Below are 13302 nucleotides of genomic sequence, written 5' to 3'. Positions count from 1 at the left end.
GACCTAAAGGTCTTGGAGGACCTTCTTGGAGGACCTATAGAGGTTCTTGGAGGACCTAAAGGTCTTGGAGGACCTATAGGGGTTCTTGGAGGACCCATTTCTTCCCTATATCCCCATTTACCCCCCCCCAATCCCGGCTCTGATCCCATTGATGGTACTTGGAGGACCCATAAGGGGGGTCTTGGAGGACCCACTGGTTTGGATCCTCTCTGTCCTACAACGTCCCAACCCACCCACTGTAATAAATGATGCTGGTCTGTATCACTGTATGGAGTTCTGGGTGTCTGTTACCATTGAGACCCCCCTAAAAGACCCCCAGTTCCTCCCTATAGCCCCCATTTCCACCCCCAATCCCAGCTCTGATCCCATTGGTGGTGCTTGGAGGACCCAAAGGGGGTCTTGGAGGACCTAAAGAGGTCTTGGAGGACCCAAAAGGGGGTCTTGGAGGACCTAAAGGGGTTCTTGGAGGACCCATTTCTTCCCTATAGCCCCATTTACCCCCCCCAATCTCGGCTCTGATCCCATTGGTGGTACTTGGAGGACCCAAAGGGGGTCTTGGAGGACCCAAAGGGGGTCTTGGAGGACCTAAAGGAGTCTTGGAGGACCCAAAGGGGGTCTTGGAGGACCTAAAGGGGGTCTTGGAGGACCTAAAAGGGGTCTTGGAGGACCCAAAGGGGGTCTTGAAGGACCTAAAAGGGGTCTTGGAGGACCTAAAGGGGTCTTTGAGGACCTAAAGGGGGTCTTGGAGGACCTAAAAGGGGTCTTGGAGGACCTATAGGGGTCTTGGAGGACCTAAAAGGGGTCTTGGAGGACCCGAAGGGGGTCTTGGAGGACCCGAAGGGGGTCTTGGAGGACCTAAAGGGGTCTTGGAGGACCTAAAAGGGGTCTTGGAGGACCCAAAGGGGGTCTTGGAGGACCTAAAGGGGGTCTTGGAGGACCCAAAGGTCTTGGAGGACCTAAAGGGGGTCTTGGAGGACCCAAAGGGCTTCTTGGAGGACTTAAAGGGGGTCTTGGAGGACCCAAAGGGGGTCTTGGAGGACCTATAAGGGGTCTTGGAGGACCTAAAGGGGGTCTTGGAGGACCCATTTCTTCCCTATAGCCCCATAAAACCGTAAAACCATAGAGTCGCGTGGCTAGAGCGGCCGAGGGCGCTCCGCACCCATCCCGGAAGTGACTGCAGGAAGTAAGACGAGCCGACCGGAAGTAGAAAGGTTAAGAGCGGAAGTCAGACACCGGAAGCGGAAGTCGACGAGACCGGAAGTGGGCGCGGCCTGCACCGGTTGCAGCGGGCAGGTCGCCCCGCGCCGCCGCCATCATTGAGGCGGAAGCGGAGCGACGGCGGCGGCGCGTGGAGACCGGAAACGGCGGCGGAGGAGGAACCACAACGGCGGGAAACGCCGCCATGACTTCCGCGTCCACCAAGGTGGGGGGGGGGAGGGAGGGACTTCCGGTGTGGGGGGCTGAGGGGACTTCCGGTCAGTGGGGGGCTCGAGATGAACCCCCCCCTCAGCCCCATAGGGAACCATTGAGCCCCATAGGAACCACATAGAACCCTCCCAGCCCCATAGGAACCCCATAGGGACCCCATTGGACCCCTCAGCCCCATAGGGAACCATTGAGCCCCATAGGAATCCCATAGAACCCTCCCAGCCCCATAGGAACCCCATAGGGACCCTCAGCCCCATAGGGAACCATTGAGCCCCATAGGAATCCCATAGGGACCCCATTGGACCCCTCAGCCCCATAGGGAACCATTGAGCCCCATAGGAACCCCATAGAACCCTCCCAGCCCCATAGGAACCCCATAGGGACCCCATTGGACCCCTCAGCCCCATAGGAATCCCATAGAGACCCCATAGGGACCCTCAGCCCCATAGGGGCCCCATTGGACCCCATAGAACCTTCCCAGCCCCATAGGAATCCCATAGGGACCCCATAGGGACCCTCAGCCCCACAGAAATCCCATAGGGCCCCTCAGCCCCATAGGGACCCCATAGGGCCCCTCAGCCCCATAGGAATCCCATAGGAACCCCATTGGTACCCCATAGGGACCCTCAGCCCCATAGAAACCCCATAGGGACCCTCAGCCCCATAGGAAACCCCTCAGCCCCATAGGAGATCCCTCAGCCCCATAGAAACCCCATTGGGCCCCTCAGCCCCATAGAAACCCCATTGGGCCCCTTAGCCCCATAGAAACCCCATAGTTCCCTCAGCCCCATAGAAACCCCATAGTTCCCCTCAGCCCATAGTGGATCCCTCAGCCCCATAGGGGATCCCTCAGCCCCATAGAAACCCCATAGTCCCCTCAGCCCCATAGAAACCCCATAGTGGATCCCAGTCCATCCCAGTTGCTTCCCTCAGGTCGGGGAAATCTTCTCGGCCGCGGGCGCCGCGTTCTCCCGGCTGGGGGAGCTGACGATGCAGCTGCACCCCATGGCTGACAGCCCTGCGGGGTACGGGGTTATTCGGGTGTATCGGGGGGATATGGTGGTGGTGGATATGGGGTTATGGGGGATTGTTATTGGGGGTTAATGATGGGGGATATGGGGCTATGGGGATTATGGGGGCTTCGACTGAGGGGTGAGTGGGCGGGGCTATGGGTGATTGGGGGGATTATGGGGGTTTAGTGAGTGGGGGGATATGGGGGATATGGGGGCTAATGGGTGATGGTGGGTATATGGGTTGATGGGGGATATTGGGGTGATATGGAAGTGGTGATACTTGGGGTTGATATGGAGGGATATGGGCTGACGGAGTATGGGGTTGATGGGCGGATCGGTGGGTTGAGTGGGGGGATTTGGGGTGATGGGCGGGGATAATGGGGGGTTTACTGGGGGAGATCTGTGGGTGAATGGGGGGAATATGGGCGTGATGGGGGGTATGGGTTATGGGGGGTAATGGGGTGATGGGGGATAGGGGTTGATATGGAGGGATATGGGGGATAATTGGGCAGTTATGGGGCTGGAATATGGCGGTCAAGTGGGGGATGATCTGGGGTCAGATGGGGGGCTATGGGTGTGTGTGTATTGTTGGGTTCTAGATGGGAGAGGGAGTAAGTGGTGTTAGTGTGGGGTGGCGGGATATGGAGGTTAATAATGGGGCAGATTGGCGGGGGATAGTGGGAGGTGATTGTAGGCGTGCAGAGTGGGTGGGGATGACTGGGGGGTTTATGGGGGGGATACGGGTACAGATCGATGGGGGATTGGGGTACAGCTGGGGGGGATAATGGGGAGTCAGGGTGGGTCATGGTGTGGGGGATAGGCTCGCAGGGGGAGTGGATGGTGTCAGATGGGTGGATATGTGGGGTTGATAGAGAGATATTGGGCGAGAGAGGGGATAGGGATGGGGTCAGATGGGGATATGGTGGTAGGATGGAGTGTGATGAGTTTTTTGGGGGTATGGGGATCCTTTGTGTGGGGTATTCGGAGTGGTGAGTGGGGGTTGGGGGTCGGCTATGGGGTCAGATAGGGGGGGTTACTTGGGTCCAGTGGGTGGTGTTATGGGGGGAGGCATTAGGTTTTGGGGGGGATTATTGGGTCTATGTGTGGGCTGGGATAGTTGGGGGACTATTGGGGGGGGATATGGGGTCATTGAGGGATGATTGGGGGGTATTGGGGCAGTGGAGGTGGGCTCAGTGGGGGGGATCTGGGGGTTGATATGGGGTGTAGCATTATATTTTTGGGTTAGTGGGCGCGGTGGATTACGGTTGGGGGAGGATTTTATGGGTCAGAGTGGGCGGGCTATCTGGGTCATTGGGCTGGGGGGGTGTACTTGGACTCGACAGACGATGACGGGGATATGGGGTCATGATGGTGGGATAATGTTAGTGGATGGGGGATTATTGGGGGGGCTAAGATTGCGGGGAGTATTGGGGTCAGTGGGGGGTGGATATGGGTGGTGTAGTGGGGGGATATGGGGTCGAGTGAGGATTATGGGCGGGTAAAACTGGGCGGGATAACTTTCCGTAATAGTGGATCAAGTTTGGGTGGTGATTTGAGTGTCGGGTGGATATAGGGGGTGATATGGGGTCAGGTAAGGCGGTTGGGGCGGAAAATATGGGGCGCGCGAGTCTATATGATGGGTCACCGTGGGGGGGGCTATGGGTGCGAATGGGGTAATCCTATGGCTGTACTCTATGGCGGGCGCTATGCTGGCAGGCCAAGTGGAACCGCCGGCGGAGTTCTGAGAGAGCTGCGTTTCTGCGCAAGCCCTCGGTTGCGTGGTTCAGGCGTTTGGGGAACGATTTATCCCTGGCCGAGTGCGCATTCAAGCGCCATCATCCGGAGCGCGGAAGCGGAGCTGTACGGGGGCGGCCACACGACTTGCCCCCACCCGCCCGCACAGAACCCCGAGGGGGAAACCAACCCTGCCCATCAACCCACCCCTGCCTCCATAAACAACCCCCCGCCCATAACCCACCATATACCAACCCCTACCCCATAACCACCACTACACTCAACCCTGCCCTAGCCACCCACAATGGCCCACCAACCCCTGCCCCACAACCCAACCCCTGCCCCATAACCAGCTATCAACCAACCCCTGCCACCAGTAAACAACCCCTGCTCCATAACCAACCCTATAACCAAACCCTGGCTCTCATAACACCCCTGCCTCCATACCACCACACCCATTAACCACCTCCTGCCCCATAACAACCCCTGCCCCATAACCAACCCCTGCCCCATAACCAACCCCTGCCCCATAACCACCCCATAACCAACCCCCGCCCCATAACCAACCACTGCCCCATAACCCCACCCATAACCAGCCCTGCCCCATTAACCAACCCCTGCCCCATAACCACCCCATAACTGCAACCCTTGCCGGGCATAACCACCCCATAACCACCCCTGCCCCATATAACCCAGCCTATAACCAACCCCTGCCCCATAAACCACCGCCATCAACAACCCTGCAACATACCAACCTGCCCCTAACCACCGCCATAGACGCAACCCCCGCTCCATATCAAACTCTCCATCCATAAACAACCCGCCCACACAACCAACCCCTGCCCCATAACCACCCCATAACCAACCCCTGCCCCACAACCAACCCCTGCCCCATAACCAACCTCTGCCCCACAACTAACCCGGTCTGACCCCAAATGGACCCAAAACGGCCCCAAATAGACCCAAACTGGACCCCAAAAGGACCTAAAATGGCCCCCAAAAGACCCCAAATAGACCCTAAAAGGACCCAAATGGGCCCAAATTGACCCCAAAATAGACTCAAAATGGCCGCCAACTAGGCTCCAAATCCTCTCCTTCCTCCCCCACTTCCGCTTCCGCCCCTGGCCCCGCCTCTTTATCCCCCCACCCAATCAGCTGCGGGGCGAGCCGGAAGTCGTCCGAAGATGAAAGGACGCGGGCCTTCCCCCTTAAATATCCCCAAATCCTTCGATTTTACCCCAAAAATGATCCAAAATCCCCCATTTTCACCCCAAAATTTGTTTCATAAGCTCCAAAACATCCCAATTTAACCCCAAAACACCTTTAAATCCCCTCCCTATCCTTCCCTATATCACTTCCGCTTCCGCTCTTAACCCCGCCCCTTTTCTCTCGCGTCCAATCAACACTCAGCCCTTAAATCCCCTCATCCCGTTATCATCGCCCACTTCCGCTTCCGCTCTTAGCCCCGCCCCTTTTCCCATCTCGTCCAATCAGCGCTCATCCCTTAATCCCTTTCTTATCCCCTCCTTCATCTCCCACTTCCGCTTCCGCTCTTAACCCCGCCCCTTTTCCCCTCTCGTCCAATTAGCGCTCATCCCTTAATCCCCTTCTTATCCCCTCCTTCATCTCCCACTTCCGCTTCCGCTCTTAATCCCGCCCCTTTTCCCCTCTCGTCCAATCAGCGCTCAGCTCCGCGGTGCCGCCCGCCGGAAGGCCTACGAGGAAGGCGGGCTGCCGCTTCCGGCCCCTACCCCGGATTCACCCAAACGGGCCCAAAGGAGACCCGGGGGGGGCGGGGCGTCACCGGAACCGCCCCCGAAAAGACCCAAATCCACTTCCGGTATGAGAGACCCCCCCACGACCCCAATTTGGGACCCCCCCATTAATTAGGACCCTCCCCGTTCTTATTTGGGATCCCTCTTGATTTGGGTCCCCCCGTTATTTGGGTCCCCCCGTTATTTGGGTCCCTCCCTTATTTGGGTCCCCCCCTGTTTCGCCCCCCGCCACTTTGGTTCCCCCTTTATTTGGGTCCCCCCACCCCCTTATTAGGGACTCCTCCTCTTTGAGTCCCCTCTTTATTTGCCCCCCCTCCCCAAATCTTGGGACCCAAAACTCCCTTTAAGACCCCCCCCCCCCCCCAGGCCCAGTTTGAACCTCCACCCGACCCCCTTTAAAGACCCCCCCCGCGCCTTATTTAGCTCCCCCAACCCCCCCCCTTTATGAGCTCCCTTAATTTGGGACCCCTGCCCCTTTAAGACCCCTCCCCCTCCCCCATTATTTGGGACCCCCCTCTATGGGACCTCCTTTTATTTTGCCCTTCTCCCTCCGATCCATGTCGAACCCCCCCCCCTTATTTCCCGCCTCTCCCGCCCCCGCCCATCTTGGTATCACGCACCCTTATTGGGACCCCCCCCGGCAGTTTGAACCCCCCTCCCCCCGACCCCCTTTTGGGACCTCCCCCCCCCCTTTAGAGCCCCCTTATTGGGACCCCACCACCCTTCAGAATCTCCATCCTTTGAGACCCCCTAATTTAGGACCCCCCCCCCCCCATATTTCGACCCCCCCTCCTTATTTGGGACCTCCCTTTAAGACCCCCCCCCTCTTTGGGAACATCCCTCAATTTAGACACCCCCACACCCCCTTTATTTGGGACCCTCCACTCAGTTTGGACCCCCCCTTCCCCTCTTTAGTCCGCCTCCCCCATTGGGACCCCCCCTTAAATTTGGGACCCCCCCCACTCTTATTTAAGCCCCCCCCCCCCCCGACCCCCTTTTGGGACCCCCCCCCCCTTTTTGCCCCCCCCACCCCCCTTTAGAGCCCTTTATTTTGGGAGCTCACACCCCCTTTAGGAATCTCCATGCCTTTAGACTCTTCCCTAATTTAAGGACCCCCCCCCCAATTTTCGCCCCCCCCCCTTATTGTGGGACGCCTCCCCCTTTAAGACCCCCCCGCCTCTGGGACCCCCTAATTTTAGACACCCCCACCCCCCCTTTATTGGGACCCTCACCTCAGTTTGGACCCCCCCTTCCCCCCTTTAATGTCCCCTCCCCCCATTGGGACCCCCCCTTAATTTGGGACCTCCCCCCACTCTTATTTAACCCCCCCCCCCCCGCCCCTTTTGGGACAACCTCCCCCCCCCCCCCCTTAGAAGCCCCTATTTGGGACCCCACCCCCTTTAGGAATCTCCATTCTTTGAAGACCCTCCCTAATTTAGGACCCCCCCCCCCAATTTTCGGACCCCCCCCCCCCTATTTGGGAACCCCCCCCCCTCTTAAGACCCCCCCCTCTCTTGGAACCTCCTTCATTTAGAACACCCCCACCCCCCTTATTGGACCTCACTCAGTTTGGACCCCCCCCCTTCCCCTTCGTTTAGTCCCCTCCCCCCATTGGGAGGACCCCCCCCCCAATTGGACCCCCCCACCCTCTTATTTTAACCACCCCCCCCCCGACCTCCCTTTTGGGACCCCCCCCCCTTTTTGCCCCCACCCCCTTAAGATGCCCCCTTATTTGGGACCCCACCCCCCTTTAGGAATCTCATCTTCTTTGAGACCCTCCCTTAATTTAGGAACCCCCAACCCCCCCATTTTCGGGACCCCCCCCCCCCTTAATTGGGACCCCCCCCCCCCCTTTAAGACCTCCCCCCTCTTGGAACCCCCCAATTTTAGAACAACCCCCCACCCCCCCTTATTTGGCGAACCTCACTTCAGTTTGTGAACCCTCCCCCTTCCCCCTCTTTAGTCCCCTCCGCCCCCCTTTGGGACCCCCTCCCTATTGGGAACCCCCCCCACTCTATTTAACCCCCCCCCCCCCCTTTTTTCAGAGCCCCCCCCCACTGATCGCCGACCCCCCCGGGGGGGACGTGGTGGATGTGGAGGGATTGGGGGAACCCCCCCCCCAAAAAGGAGCCCCCGGGACTGGGGGAGATGGGGGGGGGGCCTTATGGGGTCGTTACGGGGTGGTTATGGGGTTATGGGGTCGTTATGGGGCCCTTATGGGGTCGTTATGGGGTTATGGGGTCATTATGGGGCTCTTATGGGGTCATTATGGGGTTGTTATGGGGTCGTTATGGGGTTGTTATGGGGCCATTATGGGGTTATGGGGTGGTTATGGGGTTATGGGGTCATTATGGGGCTCTTATGGGGTCGTTATGGGGTTGTTATGGGGTCGTGATGGGGTTATGGGGTTGTTATGGGGCCATTATGGGGTTATGGGGTCGTTATGGGGCCCTTATGGGGTTGTTACAGGGTCACTATGGGGTTATGGGGTCGTTATGGGGCCGTTAATGGGTTCGCTATGGGGGCTGTTAGGGGGTTATGGGGTGGGGATGGGGCCATTATGGGGTCACTATGGGTTGTTATGGGGTTATGGGGTAGGTATGGAGTGGTTATAGGGTGGCTATGGGTGACTGTGGGGTTATGGGGTGGCTATGGGACACTATGGGGCTCTATGGGGTTTTATGGGATTCTATGGGGTTCAGTAGGGTTCTATGTGGTGCTATGGGGTGCTGTGGGGCTCATTGGGGTGCTATGGGTTACTATAGGGTTCTTTAGGACTCTATAGGGTTTTTTGGGGTTCTATGGGGTTTATGGGGCTGTGTGGGGTTTCTATATGCTCTTTTATGCCCCCCTCCCCACAGTGTGAATTGGAGCCCTCGTGGGACCCCCCCCACGACCCCTCCCCCCTGGACCCCACAACAACGGACCCCCCCTATTAACCCTCCCCCCCCAAGACCCCAAAACCCCATTGGGTCCCCCCCCCCATATTGTGCACCCCATAAACAGCTGTGACCCCCCCACCCCCCCCCCGGTATTCTGTGGTGTTTTCTGCCCCCCCCTCCATTAATGGGACCCCCCCCCAATTAAGGTATTCCTCTATATAAAGGACCCCCCCCCACATTTATAAGGACCCTCCTTTGAAGACCCCCCCCACATCACTTTATGAGGACCCCCCACCTTTATGAGGCCCCTCCCCTTTTTATAGGGACCCCCCACTTTATAGGGTCCCCCCTTTTATGTGGACCTCCCCCTTTCATAAACCCCCCCCCCCTTTTAAAATGAGGAGCCCCCCCATATGGACACAGCACTGGGTTGTCTTTATTGGGATGACACAACAGCGCTATGGGGCGCTATGGGGCACAGTGGGGTGTTTATGGGGCCCCGTGGGGTGCTTATGGGGCACTGTGGGGTGCTGTGGGGTGCCTATGGGGTGTTTATGGGGCCCAGTGGGGTGCTTATGGGGCACTGTGGGGTGCCTATGGGGTGGCTATGGGGCCCTGTGGGGTGCTTATGGGGCACTGTGGGGCCTGTGGGGTGCTGTGGGGTGCCTATGGGGTGCTGTGGGGTGCCTATGGGGTGCTTATGGGGCACTGTGGGGTGCTTATTGAGTGCTATGGGGCCTGTGGGGTGCCTATGAGGTGCTTATGGGGCACTGTGGGGTGCTTATGGGACACTGTGGGGTGCTGTGGGGTGCCTATGGGGCACTGTGGGGTGTTTATTGGGTTCTATGGGGCCCTGTGGGTTGCTTATGGGGCACTGTGGGGTGCCTATGGGGCACTGTGGGGTGCTTATGGGATGCTGTGGGCTGGCTATGGGGCAGCTATGGGGTGCTGTGGGGCGCTATGGGGACAATCAGAGCTCCGGGTGTTGGGGACGGTGACGGTGACCCTCGGGGTGTTGTAGGGCCCCATTGGGTGTATCTGATCCTATTGGGGTGTTGTAGGGACCCATTGGGTGTCTCTGGTTCCATTGGGGTGTTGTAGGGCCCCTCAGGTTGTAGTTGATCCTATTGGGGTGTTGTAGGGCTCCTCAGGTTGTTGTAGGGACCCTCAGGTTGTATCTGATCCTATTGGGGTGTTGTAGGGCTCCTCAGGTTGTAGTTGATCCTATCAGGGTGTTGTAGGGACCCTCAGGGTATTGTAGGGCTCCTCAGGTTGTTGTAGGGACCCATTGTGTGTCTCTGATCCTATTGGGGTGTTGTAGGGCCCCTCAGGTTGTAGCTGATCCTATTAGGGTGTTGTAGGGACCCATTGGGTGTCTCTGGTTCCATTGGGGTGTTGTAGGGCTCCTCAGGTTGTAGTTGATCCTATCAGGGTGTTATAGGGACCCTCAGGGTGTTGTAGGGCTCCTCAGGTTGTTGTAGGGCCCCTCAGGTTGTATCTGATCCTATTGGGGTGTTATAAGGACACATTGGGGTGTTGTAGGGCTTCTCAGGTTGTAGTTGATCCTATTGGGGTGTTGTAGGGCTCCTCAGGTTGTTGTAGGGCCCCATTGGGTGTCTCTGATCCCATTGGGGTGTTGTAGGGCTCCTCAGGTTGTAGTTGATCCTATCAGGGTGTTGTAGGGCTCCTCAGGTTGTTGTAGGGCCCCTCAGGTTGTAGCTGATCCTATTGGGGTTTTATAGGGACCCATTGGGGTGTTGTAGGGACCCTCAGGTTGTAGTTGATCCTATTGGGGTGTTGTAGGGACCCATTGGGTGTCTCTGGTTCCATTGGGGTGTTGTAGGGACCCTCAGGTTGTTGTAGGGACCCTCAGGTTGTAGTTGATCCTATTGGGGTATTGTAGGGCTCCTCAGGTTGTTGTAGGGCCCCTCAGGTTGTATCTGATCCTATTGGGGTGTTGTAGGGACCCTTTGGGTGTATCTGGCCCCATTGGGGTGTTGTAGGGACCCTCAGGTTGTAGCTGATCCTATTGGGGTGTTATAAGGACCCATTGGGGTGTTGTAGGGCCCCTCAGGTTGTAGTTGATCCTATTGGGGTGTTGTAGGGCTCCTCAGGTTGTTGTAGGAACTCATTGGGTGTCTCTGGTTCCATTGGGGTGTTGTAGGGCCCCATTGGGTGTATGTGATCCTATTGGGGTGTTGTAGGGCCCCTCAGGTTGTAGTTGATCCTATTAGGGTGTTGTAGGGATCCATTGGGGTGTTGTAGGGCTCCTCAGGTTGTAGTTGATCCTATTGGGGTGTTGTAGGGATCCATTGGGGTGTTGTAGGGACCCTCAGGTTATATCTGATCCCATTGGGGTGTTGTAGGGACCCACTGGGTGTCTCTGGTTCCATTGTGGTGTTGTAGGGCCCCATTGGGGTGTTGTAGGGCCCCATTGTGGTGTTGTAGGGCCCCATTGTGGTGTTGTAGGGCCCCTGTGGTGCAGTTGTGGGGTGCTATAGGGTGGCGCAGGGCTGCTGCCGGCTGTAGTGCTCGAACTGTGTCCTCCATCGGCCCATGTAGGAGCTCCAGCGGTGGAACTCCAGGCGCCATTCGCGTTCCGCGTCCTCTGTGGGACCTGAAGCTCCAAAGACCCCAAAAGGAAAACCCTAAATAACGACCCGATCGACTCACAGCCCCATACGGACCTGTGAAAGCTCTCTGAGCCCATAAGGACCCCAGGGGACCCCATAAGGAACCCCTGACCCCATATGGAGACCCTGAACCCATAAGGACCCCATAAGGATCCCCTGACACCATAAGGACCCCATAGGACCCCATAAGGAACCCCTGACACCATAAGGACCTCATAAGGACCCCATAGGACCCCATAAGGAACCCCTGACCCCATAAGGACCCCATAGGACCCCATAAGGAGACCCTGACCCCATAAGGACCCCATAAGGACCCCCTGAACCCGTAAGGACCCCCTGACCCCATAAGAACCCCCTGACTCCATAAGGACCTCCTGACACCATAAGGACCCTATAAGGACCCCCTGACCCTATGAAGACCCCATAAGAAACCCTGACCCCATAAGGACCCCATAAAGACCCCTGACCCTATAAAGGCCCTATAAAGACCCCATAGGACCCCATAAAGACCCCTGACCCTATAAAGGCCCTATAAAGACCCCATAGGACCCCATAAAGACCCCTGACCCTATAAAGACCCCATAGGACCCCATAGGACCCCATAAAGACCCCTGACCCTATAAAGGCCCTATAAAGACCCCATAAAACCCCATAGGACCCCATACCGGTGGCGTTGAGCAGCTTGGGCAGGAAGCGTGTCCAGAAGGCGCAGATCTGTGTCCTCAGCCCCTGCCCCACACTTAGGGGGCGGGCGTTGAGGTGGGCGTAGCGCTGCCCCGAAGGCGTGTAGGGTGGCCACTGGGGTCCAGCCACCCCACCATTAGGGTCACTGTGGGGCCAGATAAAGGGGCAGAGATACACAATGGCCCCATTGACCCCAATAGCCCCATTGATCCCAATGTCCCCATTGACCCCATTGATCCCATTGATCCCATTCATCACAGCACCCCCATTGACCCCATTGATCCCGTTGATCCCATTGACCCCAATGTCCCCATTGACCCCATTGCCCCCAATAGCCCCATTGATCCCATTGATCCCATTCACCCCAACGCCCCCATTGACCCCATTGACCCCAATGTTCTCATTCAACCCCATTGACCCCAATAGCCCCAATGGCCCCATCACCCCCATTGACTCCATTGACCCCAATGGCCCCATTGACCCCATCATCCCCATTGACCCCAATGTCCCCATTCACCCCATCACCCCCATTGACCCCAACACCCCCAATGTCCCCATTCACCCCCATTGACCCCAACATTGGGGTCTCCACCCCCCAACTACCCCAACATTGGGGTCCCCCCCCTCGGGGTCTCCACCCCCCATTGACCCCAACATTGGGGTCCATGACCCAATGAACCCAACTTTAGGTCCCCACCACCCCCAACCTTGGGGTCTCCACCCCCCAATGACCCCAACATTGGGGTCCCCCCATTGGGGTCTCCACCCCCCAACTACCCCAACCTTGGGGTCTCCACCCCCCAACAACCCCAACATTGGGGTCTCCCTGTTGGGGTCTCCACCCCCCATTGACCCCAACATTGGGGTCCCCCTGTTGGGGTCTCCACCCCCAACCTTGGGGTCTCCACCCCCCATTGACCCCAACATTGGGGTCCCCCCCCATTGGGGTCTCCACCCCCCATTGACCCCAACATTGGGGTCTCCACCCCCCAACTACCCCAACCTTGGGGTCTCCACCCCCCATTGACCCCAACATTGGGGCCTTCCCCCCCCTTGGGGTCTCCACCCCCCATTTACCCCAAGATTGGGGTCCATGACCCAATGACCCCAACCTTGGGGTCTCCACCCCCCATTGACCCCAACATTGGGGTCC

The 13302-nt window shown here is 57.9% G+C and overlaps 2 protein-coding genes and 2 long non-coding RNA genes across 7 annotated transcripts in view; 2 read left to right on the top strand and 2 right to left on the bottom strand.

Annotated features, from left to right (window-relative positions):
- Window positions 1-121: 121 nt before the first annotated feature.
- Window positions 122-682, bottom strand: LOC116652607. Its single transcript, XR_004305769.1, has 2 exons — window positions 544-682; window positions 122-408 (listed from the first exon to the last, which is right to left on the bottom strand). It is a non-coding gene; the product is annotated as an uncharacterized LOC116652607 (long non-coding RNA).
- Window positions 683-1224: 542 nt separating this feature from the next.
- On the top strand, window positions 1225-8071 carry CUNH17orf49 (chromosome unknown C17orf49 homolog). Its single transcript, XM_032441644.1, is given in 5 exon segments — window positions 1225-1423; window positions 2362-2453; window positions 5858-5967; window positions 5970-6015; window positions 7996-8071. Coding segments are annotated over 5 exon segments (285 nt in total). The 5' UTR covers window positions 1225-1402; the 3' UTR covers window positions 8012-8071.
- Window positions 8072-9976: 1905 nt separating this feature from the next.
- Window positions 9977-13302, bottom strand: part of LOC107306992 (acetylcholinesterase-like) — a 10288-nt gene continuing 6962 nt past the window's right edge. The window contains exons 2-4 of one of the 3 annotated variants that reach the window (XR_004305766.1): window positions 12131-12294; window positions 10880-11455; window positions 9977-10336 (exon numbers count right to left, since the gene is read on the bottom strand). Coding sequence is in view for 1 of the 3 variants with exons in the window: in XM_015850424.2 (XP_015705910.1) it covers window positions 11328-11455; window positions 12131-12294 (292 nt within the window). In the remaining 2 variants the exon portion in view is untranslated. The other 2 variants (XR_004305765.1, XM_015850424.2) reach the window with 2 other exon arrangements.
- On the top strand, window positions 10331-11028 carry LOC116652606. Of its 2 annotated transcripts, none has more exons than XR_004305768.1 (2): window positions 10331-10424; window positions 10606-11028. It is a non-coding gene; the product is annotated as an uncharacterized LOC116652606 (long non-coding RNA). The 2 variants fall into 2 exon arrangements; XR_004305767.1 differs by having other exon boundaries at window positions 10404-10484.

Source organism: Coturnix japonica, unplaced genomic scaffold (assembly GCF_001577835.2).
Source record: "Coturnix japonica isolate 7356 unplaced genomic scaffold, Coturnix japonica 2.1 chrUnrandom451, whole genome shotgun sequence".
In the NCBI taxonomy this organism is placed as follows: Eukaryota; Metazoa; Chordata; class Aves; order Galliformes; family Phasianidae; genus Coturnix; species Coturnix japonica.
Note: the sequence above shows the minus strand (reverse complement) of the source record. Positions and strands in the feature narration are given on the sequence as shown.